Source organism: Dendropsophus ebraccatus, chromosome 1 (genome assembly GCF_027789765.1).
Source record: "Dendropsophus ebraccatus isolate aDenEbr1 chromosome 1, aDenEbr1.pat, whole genome shotgun sequence".
NCBI lineage: Eukaryota > Metazoa > Chordata > Amphibia > Anura > Hylidae > Dendropsophus > Dendropsophus ebraccatus.
The window spans coordinates 113,358,057-113,380,658 of record NC_091454.1 but is presented as its reverse complement, the minus strand read 5'-3'; the positions used below and the strand labels follow the sequence as shown (position 1 = coordinate 113,380,658).

Sequence of the window (22,602 nt, the reverse complement as noted above, 5' to 3'; positions counted from 1 at the left end):
ATCTATTGACAGTAAACAAAGTGAAGAATCCTAATTACATTTACTGGATGCTGAAAGCCTCTTAGTGACAGCCAACTAGAATAATTAGATTTTTTTTATTGCTTATTCATTTATATTCTGTATATTGTATTTGATATTACATTTCTAGTTAATAATAATGAAAAAAAAACATCTTGAAGTGCTGCAATGTGTTTTAAGAAGGAGTCCTAAATGATCACATGAGCTGAGATGTGTACAGAATGTATCTACAGCCTCAGCATTAGTCAGTATTCATTCTCTATTTTACATTTCTTAACATTTTAAACAGGTACTCTGAAATTATATCCGATGTTTTAAAGAGCTTCACCTGCACTCTGGTAGTGAATGTAATGTAATTGCTTGCATACATTGATTACAGTTGTATGGAACACTTAGCCCTGAACAGTTTATGTTGGAATAAAGATTACAAAGTCAAGCTATTCATAAGACAACCTCACACTATTCTCACACACAGTGTCAAATTGGGTTTCCTTGTTCAGCAGAGGAAATAGGCATAACACATACATGTCCAGTTTGTTTAAATATTTTTTTTATTATTGTACATAGAACACAAGAAATAGACAATAAGGGTGGGTTCATGTGTGAGGGAATCTGCTGCAATTCCCGTACTGACGGTTTGAATAGGACAGCACAATTTCCTTAATTCTGTTCCTTAACCTGCAGTGGCAGCCTGGTGCATACATTACCAGTCCATGCTCCAGCTTGCTTCTGGGGCTCCCAGCATCCTGTCGTCCTGCTCAGCCAATCAGTGGCTGCGGTGGGACAGTGCACTGATTTGCTGAGAGGGATGTCAGGATGCTGGGAGCCCCAGAAGCAAGGCGGAGCGTTGACCGGGATGAAAATTCCACTGAGAGTATGTAAACCTATTGAAACTGACAGTGTCGGGAATCAGAGCGCTTCTGCAGCAATTCTGTTCTGCGTGAAACTGACTGAAAGAAAAGTAGGTTACCTTCAAGTGAGGGTTGCCTTCTGCTGCACGTTTGGAATTTGGACCTTTTATTCCATCATTGCTTGAGGATCCTCTAGATGGGTAGATGAAGGGTTTGTGGATAGGAAGGAGAAGGGGTATGATTAAATTCCTTTAATACTTATTTTCCTCTTTTCTTCTCTTTCCTTTGGATTCCACCCCTAGCTAAGATAAGAGTGGCATGAAAATGTCAGAGATAAAGTGTTGGTAAAAATAGATAAACAGTTTTTATTTTTATATATAACCTATATCAGAACATCAAATTCAAACGTTAACCCTTTGAGATTTTATTCAATACTATTAAACCTACAAAAAATCTCCACAATGACAACTATTAAGTTAGTAAAAATAGATAAACAGTTTTCATATTTAGTAGGGTAAGCCATGATGGTCATCCATGTTCAATCCCTAGATTGAACTAATATACATGGTGAATAATAAAAAGGCTTACCCTAATATCATGAAATATCTATATTATTAAAGTGACTCTGTACCCACAATCTGACCCCCCCCCCCCCCAAACCACTTGTACCTTCAGATAGCTGCTTTTAATCCAAGATCTGTCCTGGGGTCCGTTCGGCAGGGGATGCAGTTATTGTTTTAAAAACAACTTTTAATCCTACAACGCTGTGTCTAACGGCCGGGGCTTACATTTGTATATGCATTAGCCGGCACCACCTCTCTGTCCTTCCTCCCCACCCTCCTCATCATTAGGAATGATCCAGGAACATTTACTGCTGTTTCAGCTTTGCACAGGTGTCTTAACGATCCAGCCCATGTTCATTATGCACAAAGCTGGGGAATAGGAAGCAATCTGCCTGGAGCATTCCTAATGATGAGGAGGGTGGGGAGAAAGGACAGAGAGGTTGTGCCAGCCTAATGCATATACTAATGTTAGCCCCGGCCGTTAGACATAGCGCTACAAGTTTAAAAGTTGTTTTTAAAACAATAACTGCATCACCTGCAGAACGGACCCCAGGACAGATCTTGAATTAAAAGCAGCTATCCGAAGGTACAAGTAGTTTGGGGGGGACAGATTGTGGGTACAGAGTCGCTTTAAAGTAAATTGTTCATTGTTTGTATGTTCATCCTCTATAGGAATTGCCTCATCTGTTTGACCCAAAATTTGGTATGTAGGTACACTGGGTGCCTGGACAAGTTTACGCAAGGCCACATTTATATGTCACAACCCGACTCCCAGAGCTGTGCGGGCTGTGGCTGCTGGAGAGGATGATGGCAGAGGGATGCTCAGTGTCCCTCCAGTGCCCTGTATCCCTCAGTGTTCCCCTGCCAACATCCTCTCCAGCAGCCACAGCCCGCACAGCTCTGGGAGTCGGGTCGTGACATCACCATTTTATCCAGGAAGTGAAGCCTTGATGCAGTAGTAAGTGCAGGGGAAAAGCACTTTATAAGCATTTCCCGTAATAAGTGTATATTGGTGATTTGTATAACTTTTTGGGGGCAATACAATACTTTAATAAAAAAAATTTCACCAGACTTCTCCTTTAACCCTTTAACCTCTTAAGGACATAGGACGTACCGGTACGTCCTATGTCCTCATTAGCACTTTGAAGTGCCGCGATCCCGGGTGCCGCGTGTAGCCCGGGACCGCCGCTATTAGCGGGCACGGTCCGATCGCCGTGCCCGCTAATTAGCTAATCGGAGGCAGCTGTCAAAGTTGACAGCTGCCTCCGATTACCGGAGGCAACGTTTCCCTGGTGTCTAGTGGGGGAGATCGCTCCTCCGGGACCTTGTCCCGGAGGAGCGATCTCCGTTACTGATGCCGGCCGGGGACGCGTCCAAGATGGCGCCGTCCTCGGCTCGGCACTCGTTTGTTTCCGGCTGCAGCAGCCGAAAGCAAACGAGTGCCGATCTCATGGATCTCTGCAGCATATCTATGCTGCAGAGATCTCTATGAGAGATCACAGTGTATATACTAGAAGTCCCCTAGGGGGGCTTCTAGTATATGTGTAAAAAAAAAAAAAAACGTGTTGTTAATAGTAAAAATCCCCCTCCCCTAATAAAAGTCTGAATCACCCCCCTTTTCCCAGGTTTTAAATAAAAGTAAACAAATAAATAAATAAATAAACATGTTTGGTATCGCCGCGTGCGTAATCGCCCGAACTATTAATTAATCACATTCCTGATCTCGTACGGTAAACGGCGTCAGCGCAAAAAAATCCCAAAGTGCAAAATTGCGCATTTTTGGTCGCATCAAATCCAGAAAAAATGTAATAAAAAGCGATCAAAAAGTCGTATATGCGCAATCAAGGTACCGATAGAAAGATCACATCATGGCGCAAAAAATGACACCTCGCACAGCCCCATAGACCAAAGGATAAAAGCGCTATAAGCCTGGGAATGGAGCGATTTTAAGGAATGTATATTGGTTAACAACGGTTTGAATTTTTTACAGGCCATCAGATACAATATAAGTTATACATGTTATATATCGTTTTAATCGTAACGACTTGAGGAACATGCATAACAAGTCAGTTTTACCCCAGGGCGAATGGCGTAAAAACACATTTCCCCCAAATAAAAGAAATGCGTTTTTTTTTTCAATTTCACCACACTTCGAATTTTTTTCTGGTTTCGCAGTGTACTTTATGCAAAAATTCAGCCTGTAATTGCAAAGTACAATTAGTGACGCAAGAAATAAGGGGTCATGTGGGTTTCTAGGTGGAAAAATGCAAGTGCTATGACCTTTTAAACACAAGGAGGAAAAACCGAAAACGTAAAAACGAAAATGGGCCATGTCCTTAAAGGGTTAAGGACATGGCCCATTTTCGTTTTTACGTTTTCGGTTTTTCCTCCTTGTGTTTAAAAGGTCATAGCACTTGCATTTTTCCACCTAGAAACCCCCATGACCCCTTATTTTTTGCGTCACTAATTGTACTTTGCAATTACAGGCTGAATTTTTGCATAAAGTACACTGCGAAACCAGAAAAAAATTCGAAGTGTGGTGAAATTGAAAAAAAAAACGCATTTCTTTTATTTGGGGGAAATGTGTTTTTACGCCATTCACCCTGGGGTAAAACTGACTTGTTATGCATGTTCCTCAAGTCGTTACGATTAAAACGATATATAACATGTATAACTTATATTGTATCTGATGGCCTGTAAAAAATTCAAACCGTTGTTAACCAATATACGTTCCTTAAAATCGCTCCATTCCCAGGCTTATAGCGCTTTTATCCTTTAGTCTATGGGGCTGTGCGAGGTGTCATTTTTTGCGCCATGATTTGATCTTTCTATCGGTACCTTGATTGCCCATATACGTCTTTTTGATCGCTTTTTATTACATTTTTTCTGGATTTGATGCGACCAAAAATGCGCAATTTTGCACTTTGGGATTTTTTTGCGCTGACGCCGTTTACCGTACGAGATCAGGAATGTGATTAATTAATAGTTCGGGCGATTACGCACGCGGCGATAGCAAACATGTTTATTTATTTATTTATTTGTTTACTTTTATTTAAAACCTGGGAAAAGGGGGGTGATTCAGACTTTTATTAGGGGAGGGGGCTTTTTACTATTAACAACACTTTTTTTTTTTTTTTTTACACATATACTAGAAGCCCCCATGGGGGACTTCTAGTATATACACTTGGATCTCTCATTGAGATCTCTGCAGCATAGATATGCTGCAGAGATCCATGAGATCGGCACTCGTTTGCTTTCGGCTGCTGCAGCCGGAAGTAAACGAGTGCCGAGCCGAGGACGGCGCCATCTTGGACGCGTCCCCGGCCGGCATCAGTAACGGAGATCGCTCCTCCGGGACAAGGTCCCGGAGGAGCGATCTCCCCCACTAGACACCAGGGAAACGTTGCCTCCGGTAATCGGAGGCAGCTGTCAACTTTGACAGCTGCCTCCGATTAGCTAATTAGCGGGCACGGCGATCAGACCGTGCCCGCTAATAGCGGCGGTCCCGGGCTACACGCGGCACCCGGGATCGCGGCACTTCAAAGCGGGGCCGCCGCGCGGCCCCGCTTTGAAGTGCAAGTGAGGACATAGGACGTACCGGTACGTCCTATGTCCTTAAGAGGTTAAAGCATGTTGTTGTAAAAGTGTCAAAAATCTGAAAATCACAATTAAAAAAAAAAGTCAATCATCCAATTAACGTCATGGACAGCAGTGGACCTTGGTGGATCAGTGACATAATATAAATTTGTTTCCCAGGACAGGAGTGAAGTGTAAGCACTTATTACAGTAGGAGTGGAGTGCGAGCCCTGATTAAGTAAAGCCCACACTCAGTTCAGTAATGAATCCCAACTTGTTTAACACAGTAGGAGTGGAGTGCAAGCATCAATTAAGTAAAGTGTAAACTCAGTTCAGAAATTAAACCAAATTTGTTTAACACAGTAGGAGTGGAGTGCAACCACTGATTATGTAAGGCTCACACTCAATTCACTAATCCCAGTAAATTGCTATAACTCAATAGGTGTCTAGAGTGTCTAATTATAATCATAATGCAACATGCCCACCTCAAGATGATGCCTCATATGACAGTCTGTTTAAAATAAGGCTGGTCGTAGATCATTCCACAGCTAAATTTGCTGAGATGTATATCCCAGAGAAATACATCTCAGTAGATGAGTCCCTCCTCAGCTTCAAAGGGAGGCTTGATTTTCGCCAGTACCTTCCCAATAAAAGATCATGTTATGGCGTGAAATTATACAAACTTTGTGATGAATCAGGTAAAAATCTTTACTTCTGTGCACCAGGAAATAAAACCTCTATTTTCAAATCCATTCCTGGCTTTGGTTTCACCAACTGCAGCCATAAATCTGTTCGTGTGGACACACCATAACTAGTGGAAGCAGCATGTCTTCCCATGCGGGTTGGTTTACAGGCATGCTTGAAAAAGGCTGAAACTACAATATTTAGAGCTAAAATGCTGCGTGTTTTTGCAGGTATATGTGCAAATAACATAAATAAGTCAACTTTAACGGACTGGCTACATTTGTGTAAGGTAAAGAAGGGTCCTACAGTATATTCAGAGTGAATAGTTAAACAATTATTCTGGATAGAAAATATTCACCTCGGCATACATATAATGTTACTCATTCCAGTATAAAGTGTTTTTTTTCCCTAAGATTCTGTAAGGTTCACAATGCAGAAAGGGTTATTCAGCAGAGAAATACTGTTTGGTAAACATAGTGCCTTGAGGACATTTGTCCTTATCACAGAATCTCTATAAAATTTGGCATCTTTCAACACAAATGTCAGTTTTTGATCAAGGAATCTGTAGAGTGGAACAGTATTATTAATGTAGGTCAGATCTGAGAGGCACTGCCAGAGCTGTGAAAAGAACTTAAACCATACGGAGAATGTTTGTTTAATCTCATTGGAGAAATCTACTGAAATATATATTTCATAATTAGCAAAATAAATAGCATTGTGTTCACACTACCAGTAACAATGCCTTTAACAATACATTTAACAATGAGTACTACTACATATTGTGTATTAATGTATATGCTAGTTACTACATAGTTATTTTAATTTGGAATATACAGTATGTGCATTGGCCAGATTCTAAAATCAGGAAAATACTATTCCTGACCACCAATTGACAACTTTCTGTTTAAGGTGAGGGTTTCCGTAACTTCTATTCACCTCAAAAGAGAGTAACCGCACTACCTGTAAATTTCTCTTTAGTGACTCAAATCCATAGCAGACCTAGATCCCTTTGTTAGGTCCACAGATAAGGTATCTCTGTCTGTCAATCCATTTATGAGAAAATTACAAAAGTCATCAGCTTACATTCTTTGTCTCATAAATGACATAAGGCCCAATAGGGTAAATGGGAATCCCCTGTGAGGATTTGCCTTGAGGTTATGGAGAATTAGAAATTCAATTATTAAATAAAATTCAATTATTAAATAAAATTCATTATTCCACCCAAAACCCCTACTGGCTTGATGTGCAGGTTGTTGCCTCTACAGTAGTTATCAACAGCAGAAGATTCCAACACACAGTACCAAAGCAGAAGCATAGTCAGAAAGGCCTAGGTTATGGTAGGCTCTGTTTTCTTGTGATTTTAAAGGGGAACTATTAGCATGTTAGATTGATCTAATCTGCTGATAGCCCCCTAATACGCAGGAGATAGGTACTGTATGTGCCTTACCTTTCTTTTCGGTGCCCTTCCGGTGCTGTTAGTAGTTGAATCCACTGCCTGGAGCTACCTATTGATAGTTCCCCTTTAAACAGGATCTCAGAACAGGAGACAAATAGACATAGTCAGGAAAAAAGGTGAGTCAGAAGCTGGGTAGTCAGTCAGGGAACAATAGGAAATGGATTTGGGCTGGAGAGGAATTTCAGCATGCACTGGCACATTAAAACCATGGCGACCCTGGAAGTACCCATACGTCCAGGGCCACCTCCACGCAGTCATAGCAGGCCGCTCGGCGGCCACACTCTGAACCGCCACGGTCCCAGGTTCCACTCGTAGCCCGGGACCACGGCCCGATCGCCGTGCCCGCTAATAAAGTAATCGGGTGCAGCTGTCAAAGTTGACAGCTGCATCCTATTACTTGATGCAGTTGTTTCCTGGTGTCTAGTGGGGAGGACGTTGTCCCGGAGGAGCGATCCACAAGTCTTACCCCGTCCGGGGTCAGCACAGTAATGGCGCTGATCCCGGCTTGGCACTCGATTGCTTCCGGCTGCAGCAGCCAGAAGCAATCGATGTGCCTATCTCATCGATCTATGCTGCATAGATCTCAATGAGAGATCAGTGCACTTATACTAGAAGTCCCCCAGGGGGGCTTCTAGTATAAGTGTAAAAGTAAAAATAAAAGTGTTATTATTTATAAAAAGCCCCCTCCCCTAATAAAAATCAGAATCACCCCCCTTTTCCCATGTTATAAATAAAAATAAATAAATTAACATGTGTGGTATCGCCGCATGTGTAATCACCCAAACTATTAATTTATCACATTCCCGATCTTGCATGGTAAATGGCGTAAGCGCCAAAAAAAATCCCAAAGTGCATAATTGCACATTTTTGGTCGCATCAAATCCAGAAAAATTGTAATAAAAGGCGATCAAAAAGTCAAATATGCGCAATCAAGGTACCGATAGAAAGAACACTTCATGGCGCATAAAATTACTCCTGACACAGCCCCATAGACCAAAGGATAAAAGCGTTATAAGCCTGGGAATGGAGCGATTTTTAGGAACATATATTTGTTAACAATGGCTTGAATTTTTTACAGGCCATCAGATACAATAAAAGTTATACATGTTACATGTCGTTGTAATCGTAACGACTTGAGGAACATATATAACAAGTCAGTTTTACCCCAGGGCGAACAGTGTAAAAACAACCCCCCCCCCCCCCCAAATAAAAGAAATGCTTTTTTTTTTTCAATTTCACCACACTTTGAATTTTTTTCTGGTTTCGCAGTGTACTTCATGAAAAAATTCAGCCTGTCATTGCAAAATACAATTAGTGGCACAAAAAATAAGGGCTCATGTGGGTTTCTAGGTAAAAAAATGCAAGTGCTATGGCCTTTTAAGCACAAGGAGAAAAAACAAAAACGCAAAAATTTTAATTGGCCGGGTCCTCTAAGGGTTAAAGAGTACCGAGGCGACTACATTTTTTATTGTTGCTGAGACAGGTGGTGAAAACAAAACAAAAGAAAAACTCCTCACAACTGACCTCCCTCTGCTGTTACTGCCAGTGTCACAGAGCTCTAGACCTAACTGCACAGCATTTCCAGGTTTGGGATCGAAATGGTGTATTACCCAATCAGTGGTTGCAAGAGAACAGTTCTGTGCTTGGCTGAATGGGCATTACCAAGTGTCAACCCAAAACACAGAAGCACTGATCAGAGGGGATTGAAGCTATATGATACCAGAAGTAGGGAAGTGAAGAAGCTGAGTATAGCTAAGGAGAAGAGTCATGGTGGGGAATACAGTAGCTGCAGCATTGAGTGAGTGAGTGAGTATCACAAAAAGCTAATATCTGAGAATCATAGTACAGGGTATGGTATGTCATTTTTAGAACTTCACTAACACTGTTGATTTAATGAGAAATGAATACCAGTGTCTTTCTGGATCTCAAAGCCTCTTCCTTCCGTTTAGTATAGTTTTATAATACTCTAGAGCACACATTCACATTTTGTTACAGTTAAAGATTCAGTAGTTGACTTAGCATGTTAATTTATTCAAAACACTTATACAGGTGTATAACAAATATCATTCTGGGAAAGCAGACAATATTTCTGCCTGACATACCCCATGAATCATCCAGTGCACGAAATATAGTAATGTCCTCGTCTATTGTCAGCTTTGTTGTTGTAAACATTTATGCCAACAAGAATCATTGACAGGATTTTCAATTGGCTTTACTTATTGGTACTGCAAGAAATATATGTGTTGCTTTATAAAACACATTCCAAAAAATCAATTGATCAATCACTTATAAAAGTTGTACATATCTATGAAATACAAAGTGAATAGAGATGAAAAGATTATTCTCTCCATGGTAAACAGCTGTATAAATATCAATGTTATTTTACTTTCAAATGATGTATTTTTCTTTTTACTTGACTTGTGATGCTCGTCAGTTACTTTTAAGGAATTCTGCCAAATATGAATTCAAGTCTCAGCATAACATCCTGTCAGTCATCTGTCATTCTACAAATGTTCCTGCACAGCTCTGTTCTTTAATTAGAATGTGGATGTACTCTTCTCAGTTCTCTAGTAAAACATTTAAATCATTGTTCCTTCAAAGTCAATGGGAAATTGTTAATTTGCATGTTTTGTTTAATTTAATAACAATATGGACTTGAATTCAAAAACAGCTACTTTATCAAAAATGTCAGATATAAATGTCTGGCAGTAAATATTATGACGCCTTTGGGCTATGCCCTTTGTAAAGTGATAAGGACTAAGAAAATATTCCTTCAGTAGTGCAATAAGATACAAACATGGAGTACCACAAAGTGTCCATCTGGACAAGCCTTTCTACAGGAAATCATGTTAGTCCATTGGAGCCCATGTTTCATTTTCAAGTGCAGTTTAAAGAGGAAAAACTCAATGCAGAGTTTACATGCACAGTTTGATTGCTGTTTTGGAAAAAGAAACTGGAAAACAGCTGTACAAACACTGAAAATGGCATTTGTCATGGGCAACAAAGATATTTTTAATTAAATTCATTTGTCCAGATTAAATTTTGGATGCATTGTGTACTCAGAAACTTAATGCTCTGGATTTGATTACCAGTGGCTGTAGCACTTGTAAGCAGCCCTAGGGCGTACTGGAAAACATGGATACAACCTATGACTGTATGTATGTTTTCCAGGCAACCTTAGGGTCACTGGTCAGTCACCGGTATAATAATGTGTAGGTTGCCTTCTTGTCACCAAAACTAATCTGAATTGTCAAGGCATTGATTTATCATAAATTCTGAATGTGTCTAATGTGATAGCAGCAAATTTTAATGTTCGGAAGTTTGGCCTCCAAGGATCAGACTTGTTTTTCCACAGTTTTGGCAGTTCAGTCTCATGCACAGATAGCTGCAATGCATAGCGCTTTAACTTTTTTGTACTACAGTAGCTTAGACCTCATGGGCTAGCCACACCAATGTCCACACCAGTAAGCCTTGGGAGCCCATGATCCTATTGGCTCAACAGTTATAACTAGAGATGAGCGAACTGATTCGGCCGGTATGGGATCCGGTTCGGATTTTTAAAAAAAGTCAGAGTCTGGTCGGATTTGGATTTTTGGAAGTCCGCTCTGTTTTTTTTTTTTTTTTTTTCGCTTTCTAAAATGGCAGCAGCCATGTTATGGGCGGGTAAAGCGCTTTCCCATGATGCCCGGAACACATGCAATCAGCAGGGATGTTGCACTAGCCCACCCCCTGTGTGACGTCGGTATTGTTTAGAGAGAGGAAGGAGACAGCAGTGCACAGAGCTCATCAGTGACAAAACGCTGCTGCTGCAAGCTGCTGTACTGAGAAGATATTGTAAAAGATTATTAGAAAAGCTGAGAGGAGAAACATATAGTGATTGAGAAAGAAAAATAGAGAGGGCGAAAAATAGATAGGTAGATAGATTAGGCATAGGAGAGCAAAGGGTGCACAGAACAAAAACATGCTATACGGATATCCAAGTACTATACTGTCACCCTTGCGAGAGTGTATATGACATAGGTGTCTTCCTGAGGCACAAATATATGCCTCATACATGTGCATAGAACCTGTAAGGCTATGTTCACACAACGTCAAAAATATTAAAAAGGTGGCCGATTTTCATATTTACCATAACGTCCATTTTTGCAGAGATTTAACTGGCTGCAATGCAATGCATTGAAGTCAATGGGAAGACAGATGTCCAATGCACACATCGTATTGAATAACGGACGTTATTGCCGCGGGCGTCAAAATAATGAACATGATCATTATTTTTGGACGTCTTTTGCAAACAGCGGATGTTTTTTATTTGTAGTTCACATTCAGTTTTCCTTTTGTCACCGTTCTGTCTCCGTTTTTACTATTAAATTCAATGGACTTTTCAATTAAGCCACAGCCAAAGTCCAATTAGAAATTCCAAACTAGCATAATGTACAAACACTAGACTCAAAATGACGGACATAATTTTAAACGAAGATGAAAAGACATTGTGTGAACATAGCCTAATGGTGAATTTCCTGTAATGCTGAATATTGAAGTCTAAAAAAAAAAATTTGACTTAGATATTGAAAAGATAACAATGTTACTGACATGTAGAGCCCTAAATTCAACCAAATACACTACCCCTGTATCATATAGATGCTTTAACCCCTTCCCTCAATATGACGTCCAGGGACGTCATGAAAAGCAGTGGCAGAACGCATCATGACAACCCTGGACGTCATGGTTTCCCTGCCTCCCCCCTCTGTCTCTATCTAAGATCGAGCAGCAAGAGGAGTCTGTGTGACACAGCCTCCTCCTGCAGCCTCTGCCCGGAGGGGAGCCGCACTCCCCCCGGGCAGTTAACCCCATAAACGCCTCGGTCAATGCGACCGCAGTGTCTATGGGGAGATTCTGTGTCCTCTCACCGATCGGGCGGTGGGGGGAGGCTGCAGAACGTTGCCTCCCCCCACCGCCACTACATTTATGTCCCCCGGCCCCCTCCCCTCGTCCTCCGATACCGGCGGATCACCGCTATTACCGTTATAGCGGCGATCCGCCGGTACCGGGCATTACCGCCGCCGCCTTGGATCCACGGTGGGGGGAGATGAAAATGTATCCCCCAGACCCCAGATCAGCCCCTCTAGTGGGCGATCACTATCCCTCCCCTCCCCGGGCGGCCATCACATCCAAGATGGCCGCCCCCATCCCTGCGAACAAACAATGTTTGTTCGCAGGAATGGAAATTAATAAATGATCAAAGCCCCATGCTCTCCGCCACCGGAGGTAGCGGAGACCATGGGGCAGTGATCGGGGACCCCCCGTGTGGTCCCGGAGCAGGCGATCGGCGGAATAAACTATATACCTCTGATCGCCTGTTCCCAGTGCAAAAAAGAACTTTTTATCCCCTGTCACCATAAATCATTGGTGACAGTTGTTAAAAAAATGATACAGTGTCGCCCCCCAAATCGCCACCCACCCCCCCAGTCACTCCCGTCACCCAGTCTCCCCCCCTTCCCCATATACATTACCTGATCCAGGGAGGTCCGTCCTCCTCGGCGTCCAGGCTGATTCTGAAGTACGCATGCGCTCCAGAATCAGTTATCTCGGAAAATTTAAAGTGACAGAGACCAATTTGGTCTCTGTCACTGAACTATGATTACTGTGATAGAAAATATCACAGTAATCATAGTAATATAGTGAAAATGAATGTATAAAGTACAAAAAGTTAAAAACATACAAAAAAATAAAACACACGTTTTATTATAGTAATAATTGCAGTTTACTTCCAGATTACCCGGAACCACCGCAGGTTGCCCATATCCGCCCCAGGTTGCCCGTAACCTCCACAGGTTGCCCGTATCCGCCCCAAGTTGCCGTCATCATGCCAGATTGCACGTAATAACCGCACGTTGCCCATAACCACCACACGTTGCCCATAACCAGCGCACGTTGCCCATAACCACCGCACGCTGCCCATAACCAGCGCACGTTGCCCATAACCACCGCACGTTGCCCCTAACCACCGCACGTTGCCCCTAACCACCGCACGTTGCCCATAACCACCGCAAGTTGCCTATAACCACCACAAGTTGCCTATAACCACCGCACATTGCCCATAACCACCGCACGTTGCCTATAACCACCACACATTACTCATAACAACCGCACGTTGCCCATAACCACCGCACGTTGCCCATAACCACCGCACGTTGCCCATAACCTCCGCACGTTGTCTATAACCACCGCACATTGCCCATAACCACCGCACGTTGCCCATAACCACCGCACATTGCCTATAACCACCGCATGTTGCCTATAACCACCGCACATTGCCCGTAACCACCACATGTTGACCGTAACCACCCCGAATTGCCAGTGACCCCCTCCAGATGGTCTGTAATCAGCCCCGATTGCCCGTAACCCCCCAGATTGCATGTGACCACGGCACGTTGCCTCTGACCACCGCACATTGCCTCTAACCACCGCACATTGCCTCTAACTACCGCACGTTGCCTCTAACTCACACACGTTGCCAGTGACCCCCTCCAGATTGCCCGTAACCACACCAGATTGCCACCCAAAATTACATGTACCCACCCCTGATTACCTATAAGCACTTCAGTTTATCCGTAACCACCCCAGATTGTCTGTAACCACCCCATGTTGCCCGTAACCACCGCAGATTGTCTGTAACCCGCCCAGGTTGCCCCTAATCACACGTAATTCCCCCCAGATTGCCTCTGACCACCGCACGTTGCCCCCGACCACCGCACGTTGCCCCCGACCACCCCAAATTGCCAGTGACCCTCTTCAGATTACCCGTAACCACACCAGATTGCCTGTAACCACCCTAAATTACAGGTACCCATCCCAGATTTCCTATAAGCACTTCAGTTTATCCGTAACCACCCCGCGTAGCCCGTTACCACCCCACGTTGCCCGTAACCACCCCAGATGGTCTGTAACCACCCCAGGTTGCCCGTAACCACCCCAGGTTGCCCATAACCACCCCAGGTTGCCTGTAACCACCCCAGGTTGCCCGTGACCACCCCAGGTTGCCCGTGACCACCCCACATTACCTGTAATCTCATTTTTTTTATTGTATTTTAGTAACTGCGCTATTCTAATAACTATTACTAGCTGCCGTTTTGCTCCAGCAAATTGGCGCTCCCTTCCTTCTGAGCCCTGCTGTGTGCCCATACAGTGGTTTATGCCCACGTATGGGGTACCGTTTTACTCAGAAGAAGCTGCGATACAGATTTTGGGGTACGTTTTTTCTCCCATTCCTCGTGAAATTGAGAAATTTTAAACTAAACGAACATATTATTGGAAAAATTTGAGTTTTTCATTTTTACTGTCTTATTTTGAATACTTTCCTCTAATACCTGTGGGGTCAAACCGCTTACTGCACCCCAAGATGAGTTCTTTGAGGGGTGTACTTTCCTAAATGGGGTGACTTTTGGGGGGGTTCTATTCTGCTGACACTACAGGGGCGCTGCAAACGCACCTGACGCTCAGAAACTTCTTCGGAAAAATCGACACTGAAAATGCTAATTGGCGCTCCATCCCTTCTAAGCTCGGATGGGTGCCCATACAGTGGTTTATGCCCACATATGGGGTACCGTTCTACTCACGAGAACCTGCCTTACAGATTTTGGTATGCAGCTTCTCCCCTGTTCCTAGTGAAATTAAGAAATTTCAAACTAAACAAACGTATTATCAGAAAAATTCGAGTTTTTCAATTTTACTGTCTTATTTTGAATACTTTCCTCTAATACCTGTGGGGTCAAAATGGTCACCACACCCCAAGATGAATTCTTTGAGGGGTGTACTTTCCAAAATGTGGTGACTTTAGGGGGGTTCTATTCTGCGGACACTACAAGGGCACTACAAACGCACCTGGCACTCAGAAACTACTTCAGCAAAATCTGAACTGAAAATGCTAATTGGCGCTCCTTTCCTTCTGAGCCCCGCTGTGTGCCCATACAGTGGCTTATGCCTACATATGGGATACCGTTGTACTCAGGAGAACCTGCATTACAAATTTAGTGGTGCAGATTCTCTCATGTTCCTTGTGAAATTGAGAAATTTCAAACTAAACAAACATATTATTGGAAAAATTTTAGTTTTTCATTTTTACTGTCTAATTTTAAATACTTTCCTCTAATATCTGTGGGGTCAAAATGGTCACCACACCCCAAGATGAATTCTTTGAGGGGTGCACTTTCCAAAATGGGGTAACTTTTGGGGGGGTTCTCTTCTGCGGATACTACAGGGGCGCTGCAAATGCACCTGGCGCTCAGAAACTTCTTCAGCAAAATCTGCATTAAAAAAGCTAATTGGCACTCCTTTCCTTCTGAGCCCGGCTGTGTGCCCATACAGTGGTTTATGCCCACATATGGGGTACCGTTGTATTCAGGAGAACCTGCGTTTCAAATTTTGCTGTACTTTTTTTCTCTTGTTCCTCATGAAATTGATAAATTTCAAACTAAACGAACATATTATTGGAAAAATTTGTGTTTTTCATTTTTACTGTCTAATTTTAAATACTTTCCTCTAATACCTGTGGGGTCAAAATGCTCATCCTACCCAAAGATGAATTCTTTGAGGGGTGTACTTTCGAAAATGGGGTGACTTTTGGGGGGATTCTGTTCTGCGGACACTACAGGGGCACTGCAAACGCACCTGGCGCTCAGAAATTTCTTCAGCAAAATCTGCATTAAAAAAGCTAATTGGCGCTCCTTCCCTTCTGAGTCCGGCTGTGTGCCCATACAGTGGTTTACGCCCACATATGGGGTACCATTGTATTCAGAAGAACCTGCGTTACAGATTTTGGCATGCTTTTTTTCTCATGTTCCTTTTGAAAATGAGAAACTTTAATCTAAACGTATATATTATTTGAAAATTTTAATTTTCGATTTTTTACGGCCTAATTGTGAATACTTTCCTCCAGCCCCTGTAGGGTTAAAATGCTCATTATAACCCTAGATTAATTCTTTAAGGTGTCTATTTTCCTAAATGGGGTCACTTATGGGGGTTTTCAGGATACCAGACTTCTAAATCCATTTAAAAAAAGAACTGGTCCCTAAAAAAATCAATGACTTCCTTTTTTAGAAGCAGAGAATTTCAGAAGTTCATAAAATGCAAAATTTCCTAATTTTTCATGATATTTTGATGTTTTTTACAAAAAAACACACACAAAGTAGTGACCAAATTTTGCCACTAATATAAAGTGCCATATGTGACGAAAAAACAATCTCAGAATCGCTAGCATACATTAAAGCATCACTGAGCTATAAGCGCATAAAGTGAGACAGATCAGATTTTGAAAAATGAGCCTGGCCATTAAGGACAAAACAGGCTGCGGAGGCAAGGGGTTAAACTATGAAATCCAAAGAAATCCAAAAATTCGGTTGAGCCGAACTTTTCAAGAAAATCCAGAAGTCCGGTCGGAACGAACTTTTGAAAAGTTCACTCATCTCTAGTTAAAACTTGTTGTTTTTGCACATGACATTACTGCTTTCAACAAAATAACTATTTTACTTGTCAAATATATCCTAAACCTTGTTGTATGTCATGAGTAGAGATGAGCAAACCTCGAGCATGCTCGAGTCGATCCGAACCCGAAATTTCGGCATTTGATTAGCGGTGGCTGCTGAACTTGGATAAAGCCCTAAGGCTATGTGGAAAACATGGATATAGTCATTGGCTGTATCCATGTTTTCCAGACAACCTTAGAGCTTTATCCAAGTTCTACAGCCCCCGCTAATCAAATACCGAATGTTCGGGTTCGGATCGACTTGAACCCAAACCCGTTTCGCTCATCTCTAGTCATGAGATAAATGAAGTTATTCGCTTCACTTTTTTTTTTCTTTTACAGTAGCAGATCGGTGCTGGCATGGGTCAGCATTTCATAAAAGGACCACGCTACCGGGATCCCCGTGCTGATCTGCTACTGTAAAAGGAATAAAAAAGCAATGTACCTAATAGTACATTTGCTTTAATTTTATGGTGAATCAATGGAACATTTAGGTTAATATAATAAATATATATATATATATATATATATATATATATATATATATATATATTATCTCTGGTAGCCAAACTAAAATATTCATGTGCATACATCATTGTGAGAAAATAATACAATGTTTTAACACTGTGAGGGACATAGTAACTATAGAATCTGTACCGCACAGGTTTAAAAGAGATTTCTTTCACACAGTTTCTAAACCGTACTTAATCTTTTCAAGTGGTCCCGTATGATCTTGAAAGCTTGTGAGCAATATCTATGTACACTGCTTTTCCTGTCCTTACAAATGTAATCTCTCTCAATGTCACTGTCTGTCTACTATTGCATTGCCATTTTTGTGCAGTCATGAAACCTGTCAGTCACAGGCTTCCTTATTTATGTCTCTATCTTACCAAGAGTACTCCACAGTTTTCTTATTCCAGGTCATTTTGTCTATGTGATGCATTTAGATATGAATAAGAAAATAATATCCCAAAAGATTAAATCAATTTTGAGATTTTCTTTGTGCAAATGTTGCATGTAATGATGTTTGTTTGCTAGAATATAGTTTTTATATACTGAAAATAGGGGTTTGCAGCTATTTTATTAAAAAATAATTAACAGATCTATATGAGCAATAAATAGAAAAAAAAAGTATCTTGACTATCACTGTTGTTACACACCATATATTGTATGTGAAACAATACAAATGTCAATGCAAACAAAAATTAGAATCCACATAAAAAAGGAGAAAAAAAGAATGTTGTATGCCCTATAATTGTGATGCCACTCATAATAAAATTCTATAAGATTCCATAATTCTATAAAATTCTTTAAAATTCCCAATTTACTTATCACTGAAATGTACATGCTTTTGCATAATTATGGTACAAGATGGGTTAGAGATGAGACAATGTGTCAGAGATTTATTAGCGACAAGGCCAATGTGTAAGAACCTAATTTTTTTAATAATATATGTACAGTTTGCTAAACAGCTGATGGTAGATTAGAGAAATCTAGAGAAAAAAAATAACCATCTGTGAAACTAGAGTTGGGATTTTAACATAAAAACTATTCGGTTAAAGATAAACAACACACTACCAAAACACACTAGCCCAGATGTACTAATGTGTCTGTACCACAATTCCATCCAAAATGTGGTGCATGTGACTTTTCTCCACATTTATTATGCTTTTTAGACACTTTAGAGCAGGGTTTCTCAAAAGTCTATATAACATTATGGTAAGTACAAAATAAGTCAATAATGTTCCTACACCAGAAATTATTGCAGCCAGAGAAAGGACTGTGAAGCTTATAGTCACTTGCAAAAACTGCCTCCCCAGCTGTGCCTCAGCAGCAACTAGGGGATGCCACACTGGTAAAGCCTACCTCGCAGTTTGGGAAGTACTGCTTTAGAGACACATTTCCAAGGGAGTCTGAAAAAATGGCGTAACCTCAGTATAAAATAAGGGTCATAGACTTAAAAAATACACAAAATCAAGCTTAAAATTCTGGCTTACAATAAGCAAAGTTATAGTTTTAATAAATCTGGACCACTATCGACCACTATTGTTGGAAGCTAAAGAAAGTTCAATATGTTTACCTTTTGTATCATATATATGTATCTTATTGCATGAATTTTTGTTGCTTTCATATAATAAAATGTGATTTTTTTTTAACTTTTTCTTCAAGGGGTTATCCAGCGAAAATCAATGGTGATTTTTGCAATTGTTGAGATTTGTGAATTTTTGTTTCAGTGCAAGTAAACATGAGTTCGCTTTTAATGGGTATATTTTCTCAATGATGTTTGCATGGTAAAATTTTGTATTCTACATAATATCAATAGCTTATTATTGTAATTGTTAAAGTTATAATTGTTGATGATGTTTCTTATGCTGTTTATTCCAGATTCTTTTCAATAAGGTTTTAGTGTAATGTGTGTAAACATTATGTTTCTGGTACAGCATGATGCACGTTGTAAGGCATTAGTAGGGAAATTCCCATGTCTGAACAGTTTATCCCAGAGTAAAGAATTGTTTAGTGAACTCTGTAGGAGACAACATGTGCTCCTTATTTCAATCATTGTAGGCAGTGTAATGGAAGGACCTTATCATCATGTTATTTTGTTGGTAGTTCTATACTGTACCTGGACAATGAGCATTGTTTAGTTCATTAAAGTTTCCTTTGAGATCTAAGCACGCTTAATAAAGGTTACATTTAACAGTGAGCAATAGAGACTTGAAAGTAAAATATTGACTTACCTTGTGTGTTTTTATTGATCTACAGGTCTCCTGACAAATGCAACAACCATATCCTGAAAAAGGAGTTCAGGCTTGTGAGAGCTATGTACTTTAGACAAATTCACTGCTGTGGATCCTCATCTTGTATGTCATCAACACTGTTCCCTGGTATCTCATAAAAGACAGCCTAATTCCTCTACATTTTGAGCTAAACTTTGTCCTTCCATGTAAAGGATCACTGGCAACAAAAACACTACATGTTGATATGAGATATGCTTGGGCATTAGCAATACAGATCATGGTTAACATTTCATCTACAATATGTGTACACCGCTAGACTTGATGATACCAACTTCTCTGAAACTGAATATTCTACCATTTTGAAGAGTATTCTTCCCCTTATCAGCCTTAGAAAGAAGACTGTTTTGTCTACAAGAGGACTAATGTGCAAAAGAGAGTGACTCCTTGTGCCCTGGACTATCCGAATCGCTTTTATTTTCTTATATGTTGGATATAAATACAATAGACCAAAGAGTAAAGCCTATGTTAAAAAGGACACCAACCTAATATCATCAAGCATATTGGGTTTCAATGTAAAGGTTAAACATGAATGCTTCTTATGATTTATCAAAAAGACATGTTTTCAGCCTTTCCAACTCTGGAGTTTTGCTATTTAGTGGACATCAGTATGGACAACTGCAGCAAAATGGATGCAGAAATAGCTCTTCACAAGAACATCTAAAGAACCTAATGGAGCATGGAGAAAACAGTAACAGCCTATGTTTTAAAACACATTTCACAAAACAGAAACTGTCTTAATGATATCTTTATTCCTCTGTACTTAGAATGACATTCCCATACTAAACTCATTTTCAGTTTTAACCAGTTAAATATGCCTCTTCTACAATTCCATTTTGATAGTTGAAATTGGATAAAACGGTATTTGCAAAAGAGCATGTTTGGTCACCCGTGGCCTCATTCAGTACACCATTTAGCACCAGAACGAAAATTAAAGAGAAAAAAAAGTGACACTTGTTTGAAAGAGATCATTAAATGTATTTTGAAAAGCCTAAAGTTATATATTTAACAGTTTTTATATGTTGTATATTTGTAGAAAATCCTATTTAACAATTAACGTGGTAACTCTGCAATTGAAAAATTGAAAAGAGTTCTGTTGTGTTTATTACTTCAGTTGTCTCTGAAGTCACCAGTGTAGTTTTGCTTTCTTCCATTGGGACGTTTTGGATGTAAAGCATGAGCAGAGAGGACTCTGTAGAAAAAGCAAAGAAAAATGTTTATATAATATAAATGCATTCAACCATTGCACTCTTGGAATGCATTTTTTTTTTGGTCTTTGCGTACTGGTAAAAATAGTCAAAAACATATCTACGTTGCTTTTCCAAGTTACTTTTAACCCTTCTTAAGGTTGCACATATTCTACAGTATATCATGATATGTATGAAGAGTACATTTAGCTCCATTGTTTATGCAGACATTCATTATATTTATCATTGTAGACCATTGCTATGTGTACCTTAATAGATATCACCCATATTCTGTACAAGATTTACCTCATCTTTAGAAATCTATTTTTATTCTTCAGTTTCATGAAGCAAGCAGTTAAAATTGAATTGTGTGGAATTTCGGTCATTCGATTTACACTCAAATCTTTTTTTTCGGAGAAGCTAGCGTGTTACAAGTAGTCTACTGTCTTCCTGGCAGACTTTTTGTTTTTAGTTATTTACCTTACTCATGTTACAACTGTCTCAACAGAAGCATTAAAAACTACCACATTTAACTCTTTACTTTTATGGTTGTCTAGCTCTAGTATACTAAACTAAATGCAACACTAAATTGCAGTTTAAAATCAGAACTTTACTGAGGTCAAAAATGATCTTGGAGGAAATAAAACTGGTAGCAACAAAGTTATTGATATTGAATGGCATTGGATGGATTAAAGGTGTCCAGTTATTTTATTGTAGGGCTGCTGTTACAATTGTTTAAGTTATCATGAGATTAAATATATTTTGGCATAATCACTTTTTGTTCCCTTTCGTTTGACTAATATGAGTTATTTTGGCTGTTTGCCCAGTTATTTTGAGAGACACCATTTTATAGTATTAGGTAAAGGAACCTGCAATAAATGGTGTTCTGCAACTGAACTCACAGGATTTTTCTTAATATGTTTCCAACTCATTGCGTTAACTCCTTCACCTCACAGAGTTAGTCATCAGCATTTGTTAAAGTAATATTTTATTTAGAAGAATATCTCATCTATTTGAATTCATATCCCTCAAGTGATCATTTGATGATAAAATGTAATGAGAATAACTTTTCTGCTGAGTTCTGATGGAAATTCTGCAAGTATGACAGTCTTCTAACAATAGAGAGCCAACTTTTATTACATTTTAAAAAGATCAAAGTCTAGGCTCTCAAAGTCCTATTTCTTTTGCACTTCAAATAATGTTACCCATTTAATAAAGTTCAGTTTACTTAGCGTCATGGCTAAATTGCATGGCTGCAAGAATTGCAAGTTGTTTCTATCTCTTCATCAATTGTGGGATATAAACTCCTAAAATGGCGAATACTTCATGTCTAAATTACATCCATGTGTGACACACAGTACAGTGATTTTATAGCTATAATTGTCTTTTTTAGTAGACTTTAAACTCAGGGATGAAGGGGTTAATGTATATACAATGGAGCAAAGTAGTTATATTTTATGCACTCAAAAACAGCTGAAGGTGTTCCATTTTTATTGCTTTAAAGTATTTGCTGTTGTATTGGTATAGCTAAATTATAAAAAATAAAGATAAGTCTTTTTATGAAACCTTTTGTTCACTAAAACAGTATGTGGGTAGTGCCATTTATGCAGAGAGGTATTTTTTTTTATCAATATGTATAACTGTCTTTTACAGTGCCATTCATTTTAAGAAGTAAATTGACAGATGGAAGTATTAACAGAATTATATAGGGTTATGATTTTAAAACATGTTTTAATACCATTTTATAGGTCTAAAGTTCTTATAACATATCTTTTTAAGGGTCTGATGCCTTTTTACTTTTACAAAGCTCCAAATCCCCAGCTTTTCTTTAGGCAGTTAAAGGGTTAGATTATTTTTCCCATTAAGATAAGTAAGTCCTAACTGATACATAATGTGAAATTGAATATAACTTAAATGTATAAGTTTTTTTAACATGTAATTTTTGAGATCCC

The 22,602-nt window shown here is 39.9% G+C and overlaps 1 protein-coding gene across 1 annotated transcript in view; it reads left to right on the top strand.

The window, feature by feature from the left end:
* The window catches only part of TAFA5 (TAFA chemokine like family member 5), a 429,171-nt gene extending 408,547 nt beyond the window's left edge, over positions 1-20,624 (top strand). Inside the window, exon 4 of the mRNA XM_069956116.1 lies at positions 19,432-20,624. Within this exon, the coding sequence (XP_069812217.1) occupies positions 19,432-19,440 (9 nt within the window). The 3' untranslated portion in view covers positions 19,441-20,624. The remainder of the gene's footprint in view (positions 1-19,431) is intronic.
* The last annotated feature ends 1,978 nt before the right edge of the window (positions 20,625-22,602 follow it).